Source organism: Peromyscus maniculatus, chromosome 19 (genome assembly GCF_049852395.1).
Source record: "Peromyscus maniculatus bairdii isolate BWxNUB_F1_BW_parent chromosome 19, HU_Pman_BW_mat_3.1, whole genome shotgun sequence".
Taxonomy (NCBI): domain Eukaryota; kingdom Metazoa; phylum Chordata; class Mammalia; order Rodentia; family Cricetidae; genus Peromyscus; species Peromyscus maniculatus.
Window position 1 is genome coordinate 74,185,346 of NC_134870.1, and position 26,330 is coordinate 74,211,675.

The 26,330-nt window shown below is 41.6% G+C and overlaps 1 protein-coding gene across 6 annotated transcripts in view; it reads right to left on the reverse strand.

The window, feature by feature from the left end:
- Window positions 1-26,330, reverse strand: part of Znf236 (zinc finger protein 236) — a 101,935-nt gene that overhangs the window by 36,000 nt on the left and 39,605 nt on the right. For all 6 annotated transcript variants that reach the window (XR_013046208.1, XM_076555630.1, XM_076555628.1 and 3 more), the window contains 10 exons: window positions 23,243-23,515; window positions 22,052-22,255; window positions 14,854-14,995; window positions 14,096-14,356; window positions 9,385-9,638; window positions 7,969-8,070; window positions 6,552-6,703; window positions 4,168-4,271; window positions 3,588-3,739; window positions 1,974-2,186 (listed from right to left, as the gene is read on the reverse strand). Coding sequence is in view for 5 of the 6 variants with exons in the window: in XM_076555630.1 (XP_076411745.1) it covers window positions 1,974-2,186; window positions 3,588-3,739; window positions 4,168-4,271; window positions 6,552-6,703; window positions 7,969-8,070; window positions 9,385-9,638; window positions 14,096-14,356; window positions 14,854-14,995; window positions 22,052-22,255; window positions 23,243-23,515 (1,857 nt within the window). In the remaining variant the exon portion in view is untranslated. The remainder of the gene's footprint in view (window positions 1-1,973; window positions 2,187-3,587; window positions 3,740-4,167; window positions 4,272-6,551; window positions 6,704-7,968; window positions 8,071-9,384; window positions 9,639-14,095; window positions 14,357-14,853; window positions 14,996-22,051; window positions 22,256-23,242; window positions 23,516-26,330) is intronic.

Here is a 26,330-nt window from a genome sequence, read left to right on the forward strand (position 1 = left end):
ACTCTCAAAGATTTAGAAGTAAGTAATAGATAGTGGCCCCCACCAACACCAACAATGAAATATGGAGATGATTGTGTTAAAAATTTTCAAATTACCAAGATATATATAGATCCATATAGAACAAGTCATGAATAAGGAAAAGACAATAAAATTAAGCAAAATATACAGCAAAAATAAAAGACAGCCCAAGTAAAGGCAAATGGCTAACCATTCAAAATGTTAAAGTCCACTCACAAACACCAGTGGGGCAGGGTAAACCCAGGCAACTCTCTCCTGTGGCTATGAGAGATGCAAGACAGGAAAACAAAAAGACTCATTACAGTCTCTGTAAATATTAGTGCAGTGTGGCAAAGCCCTAACAGGGCCCACACATCAACCCAATAGTGATTTAATGTTATCTTTCCTTATTTTAAGGAAGATTTTTTTATAGTGTTGTTCTGCCTGCAAGCCAGAAGAGGGCGTCAGATCTCATTATAGGTGGTTGTGAGCCACCCTGTGGGTGCTGGGAATTGAACTCAGAACATCTGGAAGAACAGCCAGTGCTCTTAACCTCTTAGCCATCTCTCCAGCCTCCGTATCTATAGACTTTTTTAACTGCTAAGAAGAAACATGTGACTGGTCTGGAACACCATTCATGCCTGCTCATTAGTGGACACTATCCAAACGATAGGATTTGAGGAGTACTGTCTGAAACCCTTCACGGAACTGTCTGCTGATGAAGCCGAGACCCTGAAGTCAAGGCTTTTGTAATTTAAAGTGGTTTAGGCAAATTGTAAAGACTCACTTTTCAAACTGTAAGACAAATCTACACTACTTTCACTTTAGTCTACCACAAGAGGGATCCTATGGTGACTTGTAACCTCATCGGTAGACGACCACAAGTAAATGGGGATAAACAGCTGGGAAGAAAGCAAAGCACTCCTCACTCAGCTCATCTCAGTGCTGCCAAAAGACGGCCAGTGGCATGGGCAGGACACTGAGCACCACAGTAACAGCACCAGTGGTAACACTAACAAAAATGAGACACACACACTACATGGATGTGTAATAACTATGCTCATTAAAACATGACACTGCTGTGTGCTGGTATCACATGGAAAAATAAAACATGCACATTCTAGTACCAGCTTCGTTTATGGAATATACTAAAAGGAAACCATCCAATAAACAGAAGCACAATACACACCAGAATAATAAACTTAAGGTACAGGAGTCGGGCAAATTAATTTGTGTAATGTTTGGTAGAAAATGAGATTAGTCTCTCCAACCACACAGTGCTTAATGTGAATTAATGAAGTAATACAATACGACACTGAGGAGACCTCTGGCCAGGGGGCCTTCTCACAAATGTGGCTGTACAATTTCAGGGGAAATCAAAAATTAGCTCTGCCTTCACTTACAGCACATCCTAATAAAACACAACTACACGGACACATCTGATACAGATCTGTGCTCACTAGTCAAACGCATTATAGAGTACAGCACAACTCCACCCATACGCATGCCGAGTGCAGCTGCAAGGGCACATGCTGATTAGAAGCCAAGTCAGTGCCTGGGGACTGGGAAAGCCAACACCTTCACTGTGACCTCTCAATTTTTTCTCAAAGGGCATGGAGGCTTTCATATTCAGAAAATAAAACTATATAGAGACATAAATTATAGCTATGTTGATTCAGGGGCTTCTCCAAGGCAGGTAACAGTACTTGCTGCATAAACCTGGGAACCTGAGTTCAATACTCAGGGCCCATGTGAAGGTGGAGGGGAGAACCAACGCCATAGTTGTCTCTGACCCTACACATGTGGCATGGCACACGCACCCACACACAGACAATGTCCATTCAATAACACACTCTTAAATTAAAAATTCACAGTACTACTAAGCTTAATTTGTAAGATTACAATATCAAATCGATGTGTAACTTATAACTAAATTGGCATTTGACTAGTAAACTTTCAATCCAAACAGAAACTACCTCCTCCCTCTGTGTCTGCAGCTGTGGAGGTTGCAGAAGGGGCGGCCTGGTGTCTCTTCATGTGCTTCTTACAGTGAACTGCGGTCCGAAAGCCCTCTTCACAGAAGGGGCACTTGTAAGGCTTCAAGCTCATATGTGTGGCCATGTGCCGCGTGAGGCTGCCATTGGTGGTGAAGGAGGCATTGCAGATGCTGCAGCTGAATGCCTTGACTCCTGTGTCAACAGACAAAAGCAGTCAGGGACAGTGGGACTTCATTATCCCCAAATCGCAGGCATTCGAGGGCCAACAAATATGGAAGCAGAGGAGTTTATCCTGCTTACAGCTTCAGATTTTGATTGGATGATGTTAGAGACAATGACACGGACAGGGTATGTCTGATTCTATCTCTACTAAATGGAGAGCTCTCAGGAGAGGCTGCTCACAAGCCAAGACTCTCTGTCCCCAGCTTTGACATCTCAGCTGTGGCTTGTCTGTAGACAGGACCTTCAAAATGCTTCTCTGGAGCATCTTCGAGCTCCAACCACAGCTAATGGCTTGTTAGTTAGACCCAGGAAGGCCCTGTGAGCCTTCCATGTCCTCCCTCCTGATGAAGTCCAGTGTGACAGTCCCTGTCTGACAGAACAGAGCCTCAGAAGCACCCAGCCTGACCCTGCTTTCCCTCAACGGACTGGTTCTCCCGGACTCCAGAACAGTACTTCCTATGTACCACTAATCTCACGACTGCCTCTTCAACAGCCCTAAAATCACCTGGTCACCAACAGACACATCCACAGGCTTTTCTTCCTCTGTGCATTTGGAAGTGGTGCGCCATCATTTTCAAATAAAGCCTTATGTAGAATGCATACTGATGTTAATGTGTATATTATATATTAAACAGAATACATATAGTTATCAACAGATAACTATAATTAACAGCAAACTATATATCTGATAAAGATCCAATGTCCAGGCTATATTTTTAAAACACTTTACCAAATTGATAATAAAACAAATAGCCTAACTTTAAAATGGAAGAATGATTAGAACAGAGAATTCTCAACAAGTACATGGGAAGAAATTCAACACCATGAACAACTCAAGGTACATAAATCATGCCCTCAACAAGTGATTGCTTCCCACTCAAGTATGGCAAGAGCAAAAAGACACAGAATACAATTATTGATGGGAGGAAGAAGAATCAGGACCTTCATACATTTGCTGATAGACATGGAAAAGTTACTTGGAAGTTTGCAGGTGGGCTGCTTTTGGAGTGTTTTGAACCCAGGGCTTTACACATGCAAAGCATGTGTTCTCCAATAATCGCTATCCCCAGAACTATCCCCAGCCCTAAACAGGGTTATTCTTATGGTCCAGCAATAGTGTTCCTTGATGAAGAAATAAAGCCATATCCATACAGAATTATTCACAAAAGTCAAATGGTAGAACTGATAAATAGGTCAATTAAGCTTGATTTATCCATCTAATGAAACATTATGGACCATAAGAAGGATCATAGTACTAATCCATGCTATAACACAGATGAACCTCAAACAATGCACTGTACTAAGTGAAAGAATATGACCACTAAAGACCATTTAGTCTCCAGGACCTTTCTACAGGAAAGAGACAATAACCTGTGTGTGTCTTCTCATGAGACTTGAGGACCCCAGAGGAGACAAAGCCACGCCCACAGAGCTTGCACTTGTAAGGTTTCTCCCCTGTGTGTGAACGCACATGCTGCTTCAAGTGGCTGGACTTCTTGAAGCCTTTGTTGCAATAGTCACATCTGGAAACGAAACACAGAGAACTCAGATCCTGTTCACTCAGGGCATGACTGCCGAGCAGCCAGACACCTGGCAATAGAGGGTCAGTGTTCTTCATAAACCATGGCACTATTCCATACTCAGGGCACAGAACAGGCAGTATAAAATAGATGCAAGGACAATTAATTGCTGGATCCAGTTCTGTACAGGATATTTGTAATCTTAAATGTATTATTCTGAAATTGGTAAATGCTGTAACTCCCCAGGAGACAGTATTTGGTTTCATCATCATTCAAGCCCAACAAGAACCACCTTCTGGACCCTTTATAAACGGGTGATGAGGAGACCTACTTCCCACCCCAAGAACACTGCAGGGGCACAGTTAGCACTCAGCCTCAGGAGCGGGGGGGGGGGGGGGGGGGGGGGGGGGGGGGGGCTGAGCAGTGATCACCTGTAAGAGCGCCTGCTCTGGTCCTCGCTGTCCTCCAGGAACTGTGGACGTTGTGTTTGTAGGTCTAGATCCTCTTGAGATGACTCTGGAAGCAAACGAGCTGCCTAAAATAATCAGAAATATAAAGCAAAAATAATGACTACCTATAAATAAGTATAAGATGACTCAATAAGAACAAAGATATAAATGCTTATAATACAGTTTTCAAAGAAAAAAAAACCCCACAAGTAGTCCATTGTAATAGTTTGAAACAGAGAAATTATAAGTGATTGACATAGACATGATTAAGTATGTATTTACTATTAAACTATTTTTTTTATAGGTTATTGGAGGCAGAGTCTAAGTCCAGTTAGCCAAGGTTAGCCTGGAGTGTGCTATGGTGATCAAGCTTGTCTCAAACTCATGATCCTCCTAGCTCAGCCTCCCAAATGTTGGGTTTATAGATGTGGACCTCCATGTCTGACTAATAAGCCAATTTAGTGCAAAGTATAAACTAACATGATTTGCCTTAAAAAGGATTACTCTTTCATCAGCTTGACTCTACTGCCTGTGAAGACTGGATCTTAAACATCCTATAGTATTCTAAAGGACTGACTGCTATTCTGTGACACTATTGGGGACTGGTCGTCGGGAGGACCCACTTGGAGGACATTGTTATTGAGGACATGCTCTTGTAGGGGAAATTGGAACGCCAAACTTTCCTCTCTCTCCCCCAGATGCCACAAGGTAAGCATTTTTCTCTTCCACATGTGCCCCAGTATGACGCTCTACCATGCCCATGAACCAAAATTTCTGAAATCATGAAGAAAAACAACTCTTTCCTGCTTTGAAGTTGGTAACCTGAGATATGTTGTCAGCAGGAGAAAGGAACGCACTGCTGTGGATCAATATGCTACTTTCTGAGAAGACTAAGACTTCTCTCTTGTCACAAGAGCCTAGGGGAAAAAAAGCCACCTCTACCTCTCAGAGACAGTACCAAAGAGCAGTCACCTGGCCCCTATTCTGACACAAGGACCACAGCCCACAGCAGCACAAAACCCAGCTTGGTCAATGCTTTCTGACTTCAAAACAAGACTTCAGAATACCTGGATAACTAAAGGGTAGACTGTAAACACACTTGCATGGTAATAGAAGCAAGGTCTTTTCTTACCCAACCTCCATGACCAAATGAGACCAAGTCCCATCTTTCTCCATCACCTACACTAGGCAGGCAAACTTCTCCTCAGAGGGCTGTACAGCAAAGCTCAGCTACTACACAGCATGTTCTCCACACCAGATTCATCACCTGCCAAAAAACTACGTGGTTTCAACCTCAGAGGAAGGGCTCTGGCTTTTCATGCCTACTACTAACATCGATCGGTAGAGTTTTAAAGAGGTAACTATTGATTTGTCTGTCATTTTTAACACTGTTGAAAAACTTGCAAAAGAAAAAAAATCAAACAAACACTTCTGTGTCTCTAACCTGAGTAAGAGAAAAAAATTAATTATGAATGAAAATGTTATAAGGAAACCTATTAAAGAAATAAATGTTTTGTATAATATTTGTTTTTAATATGTCAACATGAATTTTATTTTCCTTCTACTATTTATGATTCTGCAAACAAAATTACATTTTGTGCCTAAAGCAACATTCTTCAACTTCTTATATAACAAACACACTAGCAAATTCCTGGCTTTCAGTCAAAATAGCAAAGCTGCCCATGGTGTCAATCAGATGAAGTCAAGTTAAGACGCTTTAAGAAAAAAGATGGTTCTATGTACTGCACATGACGCATCACAGGTACTAACCCGAGTATACTGGACCTAAATGTTGTAGACTATTATTGTAAGGTGTGTTACTTTTGTTTATGTTGTATTTGTTTAACTCTGTGAAGCTGTGTTACTGTGCCTGTGTAAAACACCTGATGGTCTAATAAAGAGCTGAATGACCAATAGTGAGGCAAGAGAGAGAAATAGGCAGGGCTGGCAGGCAGAGAGGATAAATAGAAGGAGAAATCTGGGAGGAGAAAGGGAGAAGTAGCCAGAGGAGGAGGAGGACATCAGGGGCCAGCCAGCCAGCTACACAGCAAGCCATGGTGTAAGAGTAAGATTTACAGAAGTAAGAGTATGGGAAAGGCCCACAGGCAGAAGACAGACAGGATAATTTAAAGTTAAGGAAAGCTGGCTAGAAATAAGCCAAGCTAAGGCTGGACATTTATAAGTAAGAACAAGCCTCCATGTGTGATTTATTTGGGAGCTGGATGGTAGGCTCCCTAAGAGACGAAGAGTAAGAAAGCACCCCCTAAGTAAGCCCCAGTAAGCAAGTGCCCTGGAAATGACTACAACAGAAGACAGACAGACAGCTGCTGGATAAAGAGCCGTCCAGCCCCTCCGCACACACTCACCACACTGATGGCAGCAGAGCTTGGGACCTGCAGTAAGCTTTGCTGGTGGAAACTCGTAGACAAGGCCTGGGACTCAAGTGTGCTAGAATCCTGCAGCTGCTGCACAGCTGGAAATGGGGTCTGTTGATTGTACGTGTCAGTCACTGTGAAACCTGAAACAAATTAGGTACAGGAGCTCTACAAACGTTATACAAAAGGTAAAAGTTAATTTTTAAAGAAAAGATGTTTAGGCATTTTCTGCTGCCTGAATGAGAATCAAGATTATGGTGTTGTTTTAGCAGCTCTAAGTTGACTGCTAATAGGCAGGCAGGATGCTATGCCTAGTCCATGTCCCTGGGAGACAGGCTTTATATTCCAGCCATGAACACCAGTTCTCACCTATAGTGGGAATTTTCTCTGGTCCTGCCAGGCCCGAGGTCCAGACAAATCTCTCCCACCTGCGTCCTGCAGCCACTTGGTTCCAAGTAAACACATAGAGGCTTACATTAATTACCAACTATATGGCCTATGGGTCACACTTCTTGCTAGCTAGCTCTTATAACTTAACTCAACCCATTTCTATTAGTTGCCATGTGGCCATGGCGTTACCAGTCTGCTGGCATCTTGTTGCTCCTTTGGTGGCAGCTGGTGTCTCACTCTCCTCTCTCCTCTCACTATCTCTCTTGGATTTTCCCACCTGGCTCCATCCTGCCCTGCCATAGGCCAAAGCAGCTTTATTTATTAGCCAATGGGAGTAACACATATTCACAGCCTATAGAAAGACATCCCACAGCACTTCCCCTTTTCTGTCTAATCAAAAAGTGCTGTGGGATGTCTTTCTGTGACATACGCGGTGTATATGTGCTGCTCTGATTGGTTGATTAAATAAAGCTGCACTGGCCTGTGGCAGGGCAGGATGGAGCCAGGCAGGAAAATCCAGGAGAGACAGTGAGAGGAGAAAGGAGAGTGAGGGGAGACGCCAGCCAAAGGAGCCACATGCCAGCAGACCGGTAAAGCCACGGAACATAGATTAATAGAAATGGGTTAATTTAAGATATAAGAACTAGCTAGCAAGAGGCCTGACATAGGCCATACAGTTTGTAGATAATATTAAGCCTCTGAATGATTATTTTATTTTATAAGTGGCTGCGGGACCGCAGGGCTGGGTGGGACCTGAGAAAACTTATGGCTACACCCACCAGATCTTCATTTCAACCCATCACCTTCTTGGGGATGGAAACCCTGCATAGAATGGCTGTAAAAGTCATTTTTAGGAGATGAGGAGATTACAAAATATTATATAAAAACCATGAATGCATGAAATTACTGGGACTAAACCATAAAATTTTACAAGAGCCTTCAGAGAAACAGTCTAAGGTTTGCAAGCTAAACACAGCCCAGGTCAGCTGGTCTGCAGACTCACTGAATTCACACCGACCTTGTGAAAGCCCTGCAGACTCAAAAGGCTGCTGTGGAGTAGTCTGCTCTTCAAACTGGTCCATGGGCCCTGGGAGAGGATCCTGGGAAGCTGCAAACCCATCTAAGGGCAAAGAAAAAGACATGCACAATGTCTACAGTCATCTCCCATGTGCTGATCCATCTCAAAGTATGCTAGTCAGTTTTCAAAGTTAGTTCTCATTTTGAAAACACAAGAGGAAGATAATATTCATACTAAAAGTTATATATATAATAATAATAAAATATTCTAAAATGCAGCTATACTTAGTAATTATGTAAAACTCAGGCATCATAGGGGATAAAACATGTACAATCGTGCCAATAGACTAAATAAATTTTAGGACATCCACAGAATAAAACCATCAATTGGCCCGCAAACTGTCTGCTAACAAGCCTGGTAAGATGAAGCCTGCTGGGACGCAGACCACCAATCCTGCTGAGCACACTGATGTGGCTCAGCTGACACTTTCTGTTGACCAATACTGCTGAGAAACAAAGCAGCATGCTGCTTTACACTCTCGACCAGGAACCCCGTCTCCCTGTGACCGCCGACAGCTACCAGCCGTGCTAGTCTGGGAATCTACATGGAGTCCCTGTCACAGAACACTAGTGAGCATAGCTAAAAGGGAAAATGTTGACAATATCTCAAGAGAAGTTTATAAAAACTGCATAAAAGATCTTGTATTTCTATAAGACATGCATATACTCAACATGGACACATGGACACACAGAAGGCCATGCTGACACATTTGTTTAGAAAAAAATCAGAACTTACAACAAAATGTGGACAGTAAGTTTTTCTGTAGACCTAAGATTTCAAGTCATTTAAAAATTTGCCACCAAGAAGTCACATTGAGCCAGGCGGTGGTGGCGCACGCCTTTAATCCCAGCACTCGGGAGGCAGAGCCAGGTGGATCTCTGTGAGTTCAAGGCCAGCCTGGTCTCCAAAGCGAGTTCCAGGAAAGGCGCAAAGCTACACAAAGAAACCCTGTCTCGAAAAACCAAAAAAAAAAAAAAAAAAAAAAAGAAGTCACATTGCTTTGTGTTTAAAACAGACAACAACCCCGACCCACATCAGAAAAAAACAAAAACAAAAACCACCAACTCCCCGAAAATAAGCATAAAGTTGAGCAGCTGGTGTTTGGTTAAGAATGTAAAGGATAATGCTAAAGTTCTCACATCACAGCTGCGTATGTTACTTAGCACAAATTGTGACTCTTAAAAGGCATGCAGGACAGCTGATATATCTCGGTGATACAGTGCTCAGCCTACACAAGGCTCGGGATATTACCCCCAGCACCAAAAACAAAGGCAACAGGGATTATTACATCCTGAGTCTGAGGACCACAAGACTCTGCTGGGATCATCAGAAAAGCTCAAGGTCCTGAAGCAGTACCTTCCTCGGCTCCCAAAGGCTCATCTGCCAACTGCTGTCCAAGCTCCGCATCTTCTGTGCCTACCACATGCTGTGGCCCCAGTTCTAGAATCGCCTCGGGGTCTGCTGCCACTGTCTCCGGGGTCTGCTGCAGTTCTGCACCCTCAATCTCCACAGGCAGGGGAACTGACACTTGCAAGCTCTGCTGGTCCACAGTGCTGTCGTCTAGGGAGGAAGCCTCCTGATGCTGCTGGAGCTGCTGGGCTAGTTCATATCTTTGGGAAAGCAGCAATTCATAAAGTAGACACTATCAACAGTATAGATACATCTGTGAAAGATGTCATTCACTAAAATGGCAATTTTATTCTTCAATTATTTCATTTTGAAATCATGATGTGAATCTAGCCAAACATTAACTACTTTACAATCGAAAGGAAACCCTGTTGTCTTCAGTTGCTATCGGCAGACACAGGACTTGAAGGCACGAAGAGACACAACAAGATCCTGAAGTGTAAAAACCCAGAACAATAGTGCACACCTGTAAACTCAGCATGGAGGAGGCTGATGCAGGAAAATGGCTATGAGTTCAAAGCTATCCTGCACTACATAGTGAACCAATGTCTCAGAGCAAATCCCACCCCTTTAAAAGCAATCTTGCAATCTGTTGACTCTTGGTCCAGGGCAGACAGTTTTTTTGTTATTTATGTGCTGAAGACTTAGTTTCCAATACACCAATGCTCAGAAGTGAGCCTCTGAGGAAATAACTAGACTAGGAGGATCTGATGTGTTCAATGGATGAATCCCTCCCTCAATTCCTAATATGATGGCTTCTGAGTGAAGTGGTGAAAAGTAGGAAGTAGGACCTTGTTGTGGAATATGACTTTAAGGTGTGTCACAATTGTTTATGCTGTGGAACATTTGTTTAACGATGCAAACATGGGTTGCATTTGTTTATGTTGCATTTGTTTAACTCTGTGAAGCTATGTTACTGTGCCTGTCTTAAAAAAAAAAATACCTAATGGTCTAATAAAGAGCTGAACAGCCAATGGCAAGGCAGGAAAAAGGATAGGCGGGGCTGTTAAGCAGAGAGGATAAAAGAGGAGGAGTAATCTGAGGAAGGGAGAAAGAGAAAAGAAGAGGAAGAGAACAAGGAGAGGGGAATGCTAGGAACCAGCCACACAACCACACAACCAGCCATGGAGTAAGAGTGAAAGTAAGATTACAGAAGTAAGAAAAGGAAAATCCCAGAGGCTAAAGGTAGATGAGATAATTTAAAATTAAGAAAAGCTGGCAAGAAACAAGCCAAGCTAAGGCTGGGCATTTATAATTAAGAATAAGCCTTCTTGTGTGATTTATTTGGGAGCTGGGTGGCAGGCTCCCACCAAAAAGGCAAAAACAACCAACAATAGGATCTTGTTGGATGATGCATGCCTTTGAAGAATGTCACTTGTCCTCTGAACCTTCCTTTCCCTTTCTTTCTGCTTCCTGAATACCAAGAGATGAGTAGACTGTTGAATTAGTCCTCTGCCATAATATCCTGCCTCAGCACAGCTTAAAAGTAATGGTGTTGGCTGACCACCATGAGCTTCTGATTTGTGATGTAAGATAATCATCCATCCTTTAAACTGGTTTGTCAGATACTTGCCATATAAATGACAAAATCAACTAACACAATAGGCTAATCAGTGTGTTTCAAAATACATACTATGAGGCATAGTCCTTTCTGATTTTCTCATGTTAATGCTGTTCATAGCAATATTTATATATATAAAGCATACCCAGTATATATTCCTCAGGATCAACAATTTCTCTTTCATAGAGAAAGATGAACATTGGATTTAGTGTAAGAATACAAGAACTTTAAGAAAACTACATCAATCATCTAATTAATTGGCTAGTACCATACAAAGAACCTAAGATAATGAGTGCCCCCCCTCCTATGTGCACGGTTAAGCCCACAAACTGTAAAATGTATATGTTCTACTCTAGAGTCTTTTTTTTTTTTTTTTTTTTTTTTTTTTTTGGAGCTGAGGATCGAACCAGGGCTTTACACTTGTGAGGCAAGCGCTCTACCACTGAGCTAAATCCCCAACCCCATTCTAGAGTCTTAATGTATCTAGATTTCAAAATCTTGCCTCTTCATTTCTCAATAGCCAATTCAATTCTCAATTCTTTTCACTACAGAGCAGATAACAAATGCACACATAACGTCAAGAAGTCAGAAAACATGTCTACTCCCTTATGGTCTCTGTACTTGAAAGTCATCTGTCCATCCTTCCCTGGAAACTGTGTCACATGGGTCTTCTGCTTCCTTCTGTAGGTGCCTGGTTTTCATTTTTATGAATCTTACTTCTATACTCATGTATGTCTATTTTTAAGTTATTTCTTTTAATTTTTAAGGTTATAATAATTACATCGTTTCCCTCGTCCCTTCTTCCTTATCTCCTTGCTTTCTTTCAAATTGACAGCCTTTTAAAAATTGTAGCTACATAACATATATGTATATATAGCTACACAACATATATATATATATTTTTTTTCAATACATAAATACAACCTGCTCAGTCTGTATAGTGTTACTTTTACTTTTATGCATGTGTTCAGGGCTGACCATTTAGTACTGAATGAATAGTCAGCTGTGCTCTTCCCAGGGAAGACCGTTTCTCCCACTCTCAGCGTTCCTCAGCTGCCTGTAGTTCTTTATGTAAGGCTGAGGTCTCTTGGGCTTTCTCCTGTATCTTTAATATAAATGTGTATTAAATTTTGGGAACTCCAAAATAGACCAAGGAAGAAACACAGGATATATCTCTCCTTATAGGACAATTCAAATGTACAAAATTTGAAAGAGAAAAGTAGTCAATAACTATGTATAGTATGACAGGCTGGTCAGTCTCTAACACACAGCAGAATCACACAGTGATGCATTCTCCCTCAGAGTAACCATGACCCACAGACCAAAAATATTTGACCTAATTCAAGAGACCCAGAGTGGTAATTATGCCACTGACCATGAAGAGAGGTCCTAAAACCTGTATTCCTAACATTTTCACAGAAGGTACACTCTAGAGGCCTGGCTTCCTAACAAAATAGTATTTAACATGCCACACAGCACCCGAACTCCTATGTTCCAGGCCTCTCCATAGCTTGTGAGCCACCCTACTACCAAAGTGGGAACGGCACTAAACAATCCCATCAACAGGGATTCCCAGGTCCCAAACACATCGTAGCATTGAATCACATCCACAAACTGCAATGTGGCACAGCCAGACATGTAACTGTGAGGTCTACTACACCACCACCAATACGATGCTGCCTGGGTGATGCACAGCAGCAGGTAACTTTCTGGTTTAGTATTTCAGAATCAAGTCAATCCATCTTGTTAAATGTGCTGAGAGTCAGGAAAAGACCAAAACAAAACAAAATGACCTATTACAGTTAACCTATCTACGGGGGCAGGGACAGGGGGCTTTTGGTAGGGAATGTGCAGGTGGATGCAGCTGAGCTGAAATGCTGTCAGTGTTCCCAGGCAGCAGGTTTAACATTCTTCCGTGGTGGACCAAGGCTAGCCTTCACTTAAGATGAGCGGATATGCTCTGCACAACACTCCAGACTGCTTCACAGGAATGCTGGCCTCAGTCCTTGGTCAGAAACATGCCTTTTTTATATTACATCCATCACAGCTGAGCTAGCTTTGTACCAAATATTAAATATAGGTTATGCTGAATAACAGGCTCATACCATATCTGAGACTCATGGTCTATAATTCAGAATTAAAATACCACTGAAATTTGTTTATAAACCCTAGCAATCAGGCCAGGGAGATGGTTCAACAAGTAAGGGCTCTTCCCACTCAAGCCTGGCAACCTGAATTCAAGCCCCAGACCCACACAGTAGAAGAAGGGAACCAGCTCCTACAAGCTGTATTCGTAACTTCCACATGTATGCCAGAGCACACATGTGCACTCATACACACACACACACACACACACACACACACACACACAGAGTAAGTTTTTTATTAAACCTATAAATCATGGGACTGACTAAAATTTCTTCTTAAAAATCTTCCCTATCTAGCCATGTTAGAGCTAACCTTTGACTACCAGCTTAAAAGAGAGTTTACAGTAAGGCATTTAGCCTAATATGGACTGCCTCAGTATTAAAAGTAAAAAATGTTAACTGGGTATGGTGATATCTACATGTGTAATCCCCAGCCATCAGTACTTTGAGGCCATCTGGAGCTACACAGGAGACCCTGTTTTCAAAAAAAAAAAAAAAAAAAGGAAGGAAGGAAGGAAGGAAGGAAGGAAGGAAGGAAGGAAGGAAGGAAGGAAGGAAGGAAGGAAGGAAGGAAAGAGAGAGAGAGAATGAGTGTGTGTGTGTGTGTGTGTGTGTGTGTGTGTGTGTGTGTGCGCGCGGGCTGGTTTGGGTTCTTTATTTGTTAGAGACAGAGTCTCATTCTCTAGCCCAGTCTGGTCTTGAACTGACAGCAATCCTTCTGCCCCAGCCTTTCCCATCCTTAGATTACAAGCAGGAGCATCACACCTAAGTTTCAGCTGTCATCTATGGCTCTCGATAATCCCTAAGCATAGACAGCCAAATTTCTCAACCCAATACACTCCAAGTTAGAACTAACAATACAGGCACCAGACAATTACTTCTTACCTGATCCCCACCCCATCTGGGAATTAGGAAGATAATTAAACAGCAGGTACATCAACACTACACCTACCTATGGGTTTTCATGTGTTTTTTGCAGTTTAGGGAAGTCTTGAATGTCTTCTGGCAATAGGGACACATATAGGGGCGGAGGTCGTTATGTATGCCCATGTGTCTCCTCAAGCTGCCCCCTGTGGTGAAGGCTCCATTGCAGATCAGACACTTGAAGGACTTCAGGCCAGTGTGTGTCCGGACATGCGCTTTGAGCACTCCTGCAGAGACGAAGCCTCTACCACACTGAGAACATTTGAAAGGTTTCTCACCCGTATGTGATCTAAAAAGCAGTGGAAAAAAAACCCTTAATATATGTATTACACATTTATAACAAGTGTAAACTCATATTTCACTCTATGACACTCTTTTAAAGCAGAAAAGTCTCCCTTCATACATTTTATGTGAGCAAATCTGAGAGTTTAGCTATGTGACTTGCTCAGAGACACCGAGCTGCACACACTGAAGTGAAAACACCTATCTTATGTCGAGTTCCATTTTCAGAATACCACACTACCTCTCGTGAACAAATTCTAGATCAAGAGTTAAGCTCTGGTGAGTACAAGTTAAACATTCTAATTAAAAAAACAAAAATGCTGGAAATTGCAAACACTAAAAATAACTGGAATATAAATAAAACTCGGGGGCAATTTCTGACTAAAATATTTGAATGAATATATTCCAGAATTTAAAAAAAAATCAATTTTATTTTTTGGTCAGATAAGATGTTTTAAGCACAAGCTCCCCGTGCCCTCAATCTCTGCCTCCCTCAGACCTTACCTGATGTGCTGTTTAAGATGGCAGGACTTCTTGTATGCTCGATGACAGTAAAAACATTTGTATGGTCTGTCTGCTTCATTGCCATAATTATTATTAAAATAATTTTGGAAAAATTGGTTTTTTGGAATGGGCTGGATAAGACCTGCAAATCCAAAGAAAAGCAGGAATAATTCATTGTTAGTGTTACTACTACTATGTCAAAGGCATCTGCTTTAAGCTAAAGATAAGAACTCCGAAGGGCTGTGGGCTCCAATGTCACAACAAATGCACATTAATCATGCCGTGAACTGTCATCTATTTAATCGAGTCACTTCAATGCCTGTGGTGAAATATTTGTCAACTGCTATTTTCTGTCCCTTAAGAATGTATATATTATTATACATATACACTGGATTCCAGATCCATATTTAATGGCTTTCTACATTTACTTTCAATATAGACATGTGCTGACATGGAATTTATATATGTATATCCAAAACTTTTGTCAGGATTTTAAATACCTCTGTATCTAGTATGAATACTGCATAAAGTACAATAATAAACTCAAAACAGAAATACTTCTAACATGACATTTTGTTCTGTAAAGGTCATTTTCCCCAAAAGTTTTATTAAAGGGATATTTGCGAATGGCAAGATAATTAACTAGAGGCTGGAGAGATTTCTCCACGGTTGAGAGGATTTTGTTGTTCTTGCAGAAGACCTGGGTTCAATACCCAGCACACACGGTGGTTCACAACCATCCCTAACCCCAGCTCCAGGAGATCGAACAAGCACACATGTGGTACACCTACATGTATGTAGACAAAACATACACATAAAGTAAAATAAATAAATTAACACTTTTTAAGATTATTGACCTATGTATTTCAAGATTTACATGCTTTTATTAAATAAAGGATTCCCTTGGTTTGATCATTAACAAACACAAAGTGATAATGCCTTTGGGCTATGCACACACCCAGCACAAACTTAGTTGTCAAACTTCAGTAACTGAATAGTTATCTGGAACATTAAGAGGAAGCTTGGACTGTCCCTCCTGATGTCAAGATTAAGTACGCACTTGCCAACACTCTGCCCTCTGACCCTCCTTCACCCCTCAGCAATGCCACTAACTTCAAAGCAACTATCCATCTTTTAAGACATACCATTTTTCCTGGCTTTTCCTAAAAGCGCAATCTGTGTCCCAATACTTTTCCCTAAACTCACTGCTTATACTTGATACAGACTTCTAAGTTATTACAGATGGCATCATCTCCCTTGTTCCAATACTTTTCCCTAAACTCACTGCTTCTGCAGACCTTAACCCCTTCCGCAGGTCCTTACAGGGGACATTCTCCTCCTGCTTCCTTCCCCAGCTGTCAACACAGAACTCTACTATAATCCTGTATGGGGCTCCGTGGGTATTCTCTGAATGGGTAAACAACACTGACGTGAACAATTCTAGGACACACAGCAGCACTTCAGTGTCTTCCCTCCTGCATGCAATTCCAGTCCCTGAAATGGTTTCCAAGTACATGAGTCGTGAAAACATCCTGGGCTGGGAGGCAGGGAGGGGCCCTCCTCTAGGCCATTAAATAAAGTAATTCTCATTTTTATCTCTGCTAATTTTGTTCAGACAAGGTCTATCAAAACAAGGCTAATTACAACAAGCCCTCTGCCTTGAGAGCTGGGATTAAAGGTATTTCACCACACCATCAGTGGAACTTGGGGTTTCTTGACTTCAAGTTTGTGAATCTCTTATTCTACAGAACTTTTCGTTCTTTATCTTCACAGATGTAATAGTGGAATTTTCCTTTTGTCTTGGCTGAGATACAGGAGGGAAACAGTTCTTAGTGTTAGCTGCATAGTGCAGACTATTGGGATCCTTTATTCCTCCTTAATGGATGTGAATATATTAGGCAGAGCTGGCTCTTTGGGGGCTCTAGAGAAGTTTTGGCTGTGGGATCAATTCTGATACAAACAGGATAGGGAAGACTTTGGAAGGGTATTGTTACAATTATTTGACCTGTTGAGGAGGAGATGGACTGTTTAGGTCAGTCTAGTTACATTCAGCATAATGTTTTACACCCAAACTGTTACCTTAGATAGTATTAGAGTACATTAATATACTGTAACAAGTAATTTCACCTCTTTTTTTGTTTGTTTTTGTTTTAGTTTTTTTGAGACAGGGTTTCTCTGTGTAGCTTTGGGCCTTTCCTGGATCTTGCTCTGTAGCCCAGGCTGGCCTTGAACTCACAGAGATCCACCTGCCTCTGCCTCCCAAGTGCTGGGATTAAAGGCGTGTGCCACCACCGCCCAGCATGTAATTTCACCTCTTATTAAGGAAAGTTGTTTGCTAGCATAGATCCATATGGTCAAAGATTTTCCAGACTTTTAGAGCTGTCCCCCCAAACCTCTCAACACTGCCTTCCTCTATTTTGATGGACATAGAAACGGGGTCTTGGGCAGCTGTTAACTTTGCCTTGGGCCACGTGACTGGCTTGGCCGAGATCTCATTTGCAGGCTGGACTCACGAGTCACTGAAGCTGATGTCTTTCTGGGTCCACTGCCACTGGACCCAGGTTCTGAGTGTGCTGTACCTTGGTGCAAAGTGCTCTCCGGCTCCCCACAGTTGAGCGCCACCATGGTTACAGCATGCGGGATGATATTTTACTCGAGCTTCTTGGGTATACTTCGAATGCTTTTTTTTTTTTAAGTTAGGATCTAGGTTTTAAACAGAGTAACAAGCACCTAAATCTTGGAGTTGGGAATAATCTACACATGAGCTGAGTACCTCCTACCCAAAGTGCTTTGAAACAAACGTTTTGAATTCTAGGTATTTTACATAGATGTAGTAAAAAAAATAATGGGGGGATTAGGACTCAAATTTGAAGACAAAATTCATTTATTTTTTATGTTTACTGTATACACATAACCTGAAGATAATTTCATATAATAACCTTAATATCTCTGCCATTTGTGACCTGTCACAAGAGAACAGATATGGAATTTTCCCTTTCATTTTAGTGTTCAAAATGCTTGGATTATGGAACAGTTCACACTTCAGATTAAGGATCCTCAACCTGTATTCTTATCTACAGTTACAGCTTCTCTCTCTCTCTCTCTCTCTCTCTCTCTCTGTGTGTGTGTGTGTGTGTGTGTGTGTGTGTGTGTGTGGTGTAGATTTAGGTGTATGAAATAAAACTTGCATCTCAGCACATATATGTAATATCTGGGTTAATTGTCATATGTAAAAATATCATCAATGTATGGTGGTTTATTTTTTGAGTTTATGTTTGCTGTTTTAGTCATTGTTAAATAACTAAACATGCCGGGCGGTGGTGGCACAGGCCTTTAATCCCAGCACTCAGGAGGCAGAGGCAGACGGATCTCTGATTTGAGGACAGCCTAGTCTACAGAGAGTGAGTTCCAGGACAGCCAGGGCTACACAGAAAAACCATGTCTCAAAAAACAAATAAACAAACAAAAACAAACACAGAAATCCAAAGTTGTTTAACCTGATTTAAAACCTGAAAAAAATATCAGCGTCCATTTTTTGTAAATTACAGAAGAAACCCAACCCCTATGTAGTACACAGCATGTTTCCTATCTCAGAAGCGATCCAATGGGACAATTGCACCCCCTCAAGGCCTGCAGAGCTCACACTAGAGAAGAGGGTGCTGCAGAGGAGTTCTGCTGACTGTCATTTGCGGCATCGCTAGTCTCCATTTCCTACATCATCACTTCTGGGGAGTATCCTCCCCAGGACAAGGCCATTTCACTTGGATTTCTGCACCAATGCTTTCAGCTAGCTGTAGACGATCATCTGCACCCAGTGCTTTCAGCTAGCTGTAGACTATCTGCACCAAGTGCTTTCAGCTAGCTGTAGATGATCATCTGCACCAATGCTTTCAGCTAGCTGTAGACGATCATCTGCACCCAGTGCTTTCAGCTAGCTGTAGACTATCTGCACCCAGTGCTTTCAGCTAGCTGTAGACTATCTGCACCAAGTACTTTCAGCTAGCTGTAGACGATCATCTGCACCAAGTGCTTTCAGCTAGCTGTAGACGATCATCTGTACCCAGTGCTTTCAGCTAGCTGTAGACTATCTGCACCCAGTGCTTTCAGCTAGCTGTAGACTATATGCACCAAGTGCTTTCAGCTAGCTGTAGACGATCATCTGTACCCAGTGCTTTCAGCTAGCTGTAGACTATCTGCACCCAGTGCTTTCAGCTAGCTGTAGACTATATGCACCAAGTGCTTTCAGCTAGCTGTAGATGATCATCTGCACCCAGTGCTTTCAGCTAGCTGTAGACTATCTGCACCCAGTGCTTTCAGCTAGCTGTAGACTATATGCACCAAGTGCTTTCAGCTAGCTGTAGACTATCTGCACCAAGTGCTTTCAGCTAGCTGTAGACTATCTGCACCAAGTGCTTTCAGCTAGCTGTAGACGATCATCTGCACCAATGCTTTCAGCTAGCTGTAGACGATCATCTGCACCCAGTGCTTTCAGCTAGCTGTAGACTATCTGCACCAAGTGCTTTCAGCTAGCTGTAGACTATATGCACCAAGTGCTTTCAGCTAGCTGTAGACGATCATCTGCACCAAGTGCTTTCAGCTAGCTGTAGACTATCTGCACCCAGTGCTTTCAGCTAGCTGTAGACTATCTGCACCAAGTGCTTTCAGCTAGCTGTAGACTATCTGCACCAAGTGCTTTCAGCTAGCTGTAGACTATATGCACCAAGTGCTTTCAGCTAGCTGTAGACGATCATCTGCACCAAGTGCTTTCAGCTAGCTGTAGACTATCTGCACCAAGTGCTTTCAGCTAGCTGTAGACAATCACTAGCACTTTCTTATCTCATTTGCATTCATTGCTTCTTTTCCCTCGCTGTAGATTTCCTCATTTTCCCTTTAGTTCATTGGGGTCAAGTCATGCTATCTACTTTGCTATTTTTAAGTTTTATGAAATCACTACTTTATCTTAACTTATTTACACACTAATAAAACTCCCTGCTACTGTTTTCATTCTGTCATCTGATCTTTAGAGAAAAACACTGTGTCCTTCACTCTTACTTTTCACAAGAAGTGCTCAAAAGCCTGACTTTTGTGAGGGCAGCTTCAGCCCATACACTATGTTTAGGTTTAGTCCCATTCCTAACAGGCGACTTACTTTAAGTCTTTCCTTTCACCAATGAATTTTAGACAGCTTTTATGTTTTCATTTAACTGTAATCAAAGATTATAACACATTAAGTTTCCAGGTTTTATTGAAGTTTTTTCTATACCTTAGAATGTGAACTATTTTATGCCTTTTTAAGAGTACATATTTGGATATAAAAGATGATATCGCTCTAAGAAACCTCCTATGGGGCTGAGGATACAGTTCAAGAGAGAGGGCTTACTGACCGGGCAGGCACACAGCTCTGCGTTCTGCCCCTTATGCCATGTGAACTGTGAGTGACAGTGCATGCTCACAGTCCCAGCACTCAGGTATAGGCAGGAGAGTAACAAGTTTAAAGTTATACACAGCCTGAAATACAGGGCATCCGGTCTCTAAGGAAGAAAAAAAAAAAAACAAGAAATGTACTGTGTTTAAAGTTAAAGTTAAGTTTAAGTTAAAGTTAAAGATCAGTTTAAGCTGATCTTTCTCCCTATAATTCAGAACCTGAAAGTTTCTCTTCTCAATTGTTCTGGCTTATATATTTTTATGTCATAATCTTAGCTATATGAAAATTCAGAGGGTCTTAGAGAGGTGGCTCAGCAGGTGAGAGGATACAATGCATTTGTAAAAAACTCAAGTTGAGTTCCTAGCACCTATATCAAGTGGCTTACAACCACCTGTAACTCCAGCTCTAGTCCTGTGTGTGCACTTGCACTCACAAGTATAGATCCCGTAAGATGCATACACACATATAATTTTAAAAATTATACATCTTGATCATCTCATTGTTACGCAATAACTTACATCAAACTAAGATTTAATTCCATACACCCCTTAACCCTTGTCATACTAAGTCACAGTATGTTTGGTATTAATTTTGCTCAAGTTAGATTACTTTGAATTGGAAAATTATTTAATATGGAGACTGCATAAAATGCAAATCCACCTGTAAAACTTAATGAGTGCTCCAATCCAGATGCTTGCGTCCCCATGGAAATCTTATGCTGAAATCTAAACTACAATGTGACAGGAATGAGAAGGGAGCAGTTCATGAGATGACTAGTCACTGAGCTGGAGCTCTCATGAGTGAAATTAGTGTCCTTCCAAAAGAGGCCTGGAAAAGCCAATGTAGAGACTCAAACTGGTCAAAACGATGAGAAGAACTGACTGTTTGGACTTCAGACAAAATGCAACATGTGTACCACCCCTATCCAAGATCCAGAGAACATCATGGAAGAAGGGGTACAGGAAGAAGAGCTGGAAGATGGGAAGGGTTGCTGTGAAACACTATCTTCTGGGTATGGCATGGGCGTTGCAATTATGAACACAGAGATGAACAACAGAGATGACTTCCTGCATGATGTCTGCAGAGAATAAAGACAGAGAAGTAAAAGGGGGCTGGCTGGGAGGAAGAAGGAGCTCAGCAGGAATTGGAGGGAAATAAAAGATGGTAATGAGCTGTGATTGTAAGCACAATGCACTGCATACATGTAGAAAACTGATTAAAAAAAAAAAAAAAAAAAAAAAAGTGGCCCTGGAGAGAGAGATGGCCTGGTGCCATCTGTGAGGAAGACAGGGAATGTGCCACTGGCTAATAAAGTCATATTATGTCTTAATTCAGTGACAGTAAAACAAATTTAGAAACAGATCGAGTTTCTTTTTCTTTCTAATACAAAGACTGAGCAGCCAGAACAGGAACCTCGAACACACTACATGGAACTCCAAAGACACAAATAACTTGCACTGGGTGTGCTATGTTAACATTCCTCTTCACCTTCATGGGTCCACAGAAGCGGAAGTACCTCTTTAATGAGGATTCACATGAGACAACTTTTCCTTTCACACTATTTATCTAAAACAAAAACCACATTTTCTGCAGCACTTTAAGATTTTAATCTTGATTGTGGAACGTGCTAGCCCAACAAAGCAATTTCTAATGACGATGTCATCAATACTAGGCCTAAGTATTTCCTGCATATACCATAGTGTATGCACACCCCTCCCAAGGTCCCAAAGGAAGAGCATCTGATCAGCCCCAGCACTCTGGGACCCGTCTTACCTAAGTCAGTTATGAGAATCGGCTCTTGCAGAGGGATGTCGGGGACAGGAACACTGCTCCTGCCGACCCGGACCTTCGCAGGCTTGCGCTGATGCCTCATCTTCCTCAGCTCCGTGTGTTTAAAGTGGGAGGCTATGTGAGTCTTCCTATGGCCTGAGGTTCGGAATTTTTTATCACAGTGAGGACAAGCAAAAGGTCTAACTCCTAATAAAACAAAGGACATGTTAGAATTATTTCAGGGAATTACATGTCAGCAACAACCAAAAGGTGTCCATATAGAACACTTCAAATACTTGACCACATGCTGTTCCACATTTGAGATTTCATGTATTTTATAAATCAGTTATTGTCTTCTTGCTTTTAATTAGTACTATTATAGATGTTAAGCTATACAATAGCTTTTCAAGTAAGAAAGGACACATGCTATTTTGAGAACAAATCCTTAAGTTGTAAATATGCACATTCAAATAACAAGTCATCCTGAATAAGCCCAAACTGTGTCAGCCCTGTCTCTCCAACTAACAGCCATAAAATAGAAAGACACTCTTCCTGGGAGGCAATTGAGATGAGACACACCAGTGCTCAGACAATTGATATCTTGTAAAAAAGCAATAAAAGGCAACTTCACTAAGTAGTAATGATAAGGCAGAGACATGCCATCATCCTCCACTATGGTATCCCTTCTATAAAAGTAATTTCCTCTCATAATTTTACTAGGAAATGAAAATGAAGATAACAAAGGCGGCCAGTTTGAGCTTCTGCAGTCTCCTCAATCAGTCCAGCAAAGGAGCTCTGGGTTCATGACTGCCAGTGACTATGGAGCTTGGGGTAGGGGGAGTAATAAAAATGTTTCAATTAGAACTGTACACTTAATGAACTTTTTATCTCAATAACACTGTTGCTTAGGAACATATGGAGCCCCAGTTAAGGTATACATGCCTCCTGAGATTGTGGAATACATATCTCTTCCTCCAGGTTTGATGGGTCTAAAGCTAAGTCTGGTCTCCCATAGGAATCTTCCCACCCATTGCCAATGTGTTGATTTATAATATTACTTTTCTGATGCCTCTCCCACCATATCCTTGTTTCCATGGGGATCAAGGTCACAAATCAACAAAAGCGGGGGAGGGAAGAAAGACCCTGGAGAGTTTCGCCACTGTACTTCCTGCACCCCAACCAGCATGTGCACACCTGTGTGGAGGCGGATGTGCACCTTGAGGCTCCCTGAGGTGGAAAAGCTCTTCATGCAATACTGGCACTTGAAGGCCTTGATGCCAGTGTGAGTTTTGATGTGAGCGGTCAGTGTGCTCTTCACGGCAAAGGCCCGGAAACACTGTGGACACTTGAAGGGCTTCTCATGGGTGTGGATGCGAATGTGGCGCACAAGGTCACTGGGCTTCCGGAACTCCTTTGTGCAGTAGGGACACACGTGCCACCGTACCCCGTTCTCCTCCCGAATGGAGCCTGCAGTGACAAGGAGAAGCGATAGATAGTCCAGATGACCTGGAAACTATAGTAGCACATAAAGGTCCTGCAGTGTCCTGTCTTCCTGGAGAGGCAGGCTACAGCAGCTCACTGCATCCATGGGAAGCTATAAGCCTTCCATCAAAGACACGCGATCCATCACTGAAAAATGAAAGCTCTACATTATGGACATTATCAAGGATAATAATCTTGAAGAAAGCCCTAAAATTCCCTGAGGAGGCAATTTGTAATGCCCCACTTTAGGCAGCTAAATGAACATGCAGTAATGTGTAAATCAGGGTTCACAGAACAGAGTTCAGTCTGGATAAGAAGGAAAGCAAGTGTGATCAAATGACTCCATGATGGTGCAGAGTAATAGGCTGAAGAATGTTCAGCCCTAAATGGAACTGCACCCCGATAAGACTCAAGGGTCACCAAGGAAGAGAGCAGGAAAGAGTGTAAGAGGTGATGGGTTACTATTAGGAAACATGTGTTCTGGACACAGCAGAGCCACTGTACATATAGTACATGTAGTTGGCAACAATCCGCAGGAAACCTGTACAAGCCAAGACAGACTAAATCCTAGCGTGGAGACGGAAGTTAGGCAGGAAATCCTACCCACTAGCCATGGAGCTATTGGCAGCTGGCAGCTGCTGAGAGAGAGAGGGCAGAGTTAGGGAAAGGGATGAGCAGACTTCAAAGCACCTTGTATGAAACTCTTAACTGATAAGTATTTGTTTAAAAGTAACTCCATGATCAACTTGAAGGACAAGAACAGAAGGGAAGATGCTTGAGATTTACTGAGCATCTTAAATGACAAAGATAAGCTCATAAAAATGCAAATCATTTGGAAATGGAAAGCTCTAATGCAACAATAGGGAATTAATAGTTAAGGCAAAAACACAGCATGTGTAAATATGGAGAATTCATAGACCAAAGCAAAAGATTCTGTCATCTGCAACTAAGGATACTATTATACAGTTCTGACCCTAGTTCAAAACTATTGCTAGCAGAAAAAAAAATGGCAATGCATGGAAACAAATGATTTATTCAAATCAAAAACTTGAAATAAAATACATTTTTACTTTTAGTATTTTCTTTTTGAAAAGCTTTTATTTTAATTATGTGTTTATATAGGGGCAGAAAGAGGTACGAACTGCAATTACAGGCATAATGTGGGTGTGCAAACTGAACTTGAGCCCTCTGGAAGAGCAATACACATTCAATCCACTGAGCCATGTCTCTAGCCCCCCTTTTTAATATCTTCAGTCAGACTTACCTGTGAAATCAAACAGGCATTTGTAATAACAACAAGATAATTCAGGTAAAGAACACACTTTAAAATTAAACAGACTTTAGCCAGGTAAATGAAATTTCAACTCAAATTAGTTTCAACCTGTCTGCAAAGGAAAGAAGAAAATCTTTTATCTCCTCTTTATGGTCATAAAATACAAAGAATTTTTCATGTTTGCCAAAGGAATATTTTCTCTACTAATGTTCTTTGCAAGAATTATTCAGACAGAAAAGAAGATGAGGGGATGATGAGTAAGAAAGGGAGAGGAGTAGTATGTACAGAACTCAGTACATACTAGCTAGACCGGAGAAGTCACCTGGAAATCAGGGTTAGTTTGGACATGAAAAATATGTACTTCGATATGTAAGAGGACATAATAGGAAACTGTCAAGCTGTAATTATTTCTAGGACTAGATTATAACAGGGACTGCAAACCGACAGCACAGAGACTATCTCAAATATAAGATGTAGATATTTGGAAAAAAGAAAAACTGAATCCAGATTTCCAATGTGATCTGCATTAGGTAAGTTTCCCTAGCTGGGCAAGTGCTTTCCTCAAATACACTCTGATCACGTTCTTCAAGAAGAAAGTTAATTTTCTAAAACTCAGCATCTAGTGTTAACTTTTACAAACAAGTCCAAAGCCAGGAAAAGTTGAATATACCTTATCAATATAGAAGGAAATGGCCGAGGAGGAGACTAGAACAGTCTGCAAAATGCAGAGCCAACTAGATCTGGAGACTGACACTCAATGAAGGTGGCGCTAGACTCAGCAAGCAGAAGTAACCAACTTAACAGTGGTGTTCTGAGAGTTGTGGAAGCTCCAGGGAGAGAGGGAAGGCTCACAGGAAGGAGCCTTACTTAGCCTGAGGCTAAGCCAGATGACCTCAGATTCAAGCCCTGGGCTAACATGGTACAAAGGACCAACTCCTGTAATTCTCTGACCCCAACAAACACACTGTTGCACAAGCACCCGACACACACAAATAAAGAAACAAATAAAATTTAAAATTTAAAGAGAAAGCCATGTTTCTGTCACATTGTTGAAGGATAAATGTCACAAAGCCCGAAATACAGAACATGTTTGAAAACCGTAGCTTCACAAACATGAAACGTTTCTCCCACACAGACAAAAAAGGCTAACTAGGAAGAATGGATAAGAAAATACTATACTTTTTAAAGGACCAGGAATTAAACAATAATAAACGAATACAAAAGTACAAGAATTAATGCAACATAAAAATGCAGGTGCTTCTTATCATGCAGGGTGGTACTCTCACCTTGTTCCCTAAAAGAAAATGTAAATTGAAACTACAATAATGTGCCGTTTTTAGCCTATCAGTCCTAAAATTTAGTAACAATCTCTTTAGAACACTGTTAAGAAACCAGTATTTCAAATAAATCCATCCAACCTAGTCAAAGTGACCTGTCAGTACAGATCAAACTTTCAGGGTTCTGTACAAAATGGCCAACTGAGGTGGTCACGCCTGTAACTTTAGCATGGGGGAGGGGAGGGGGAGG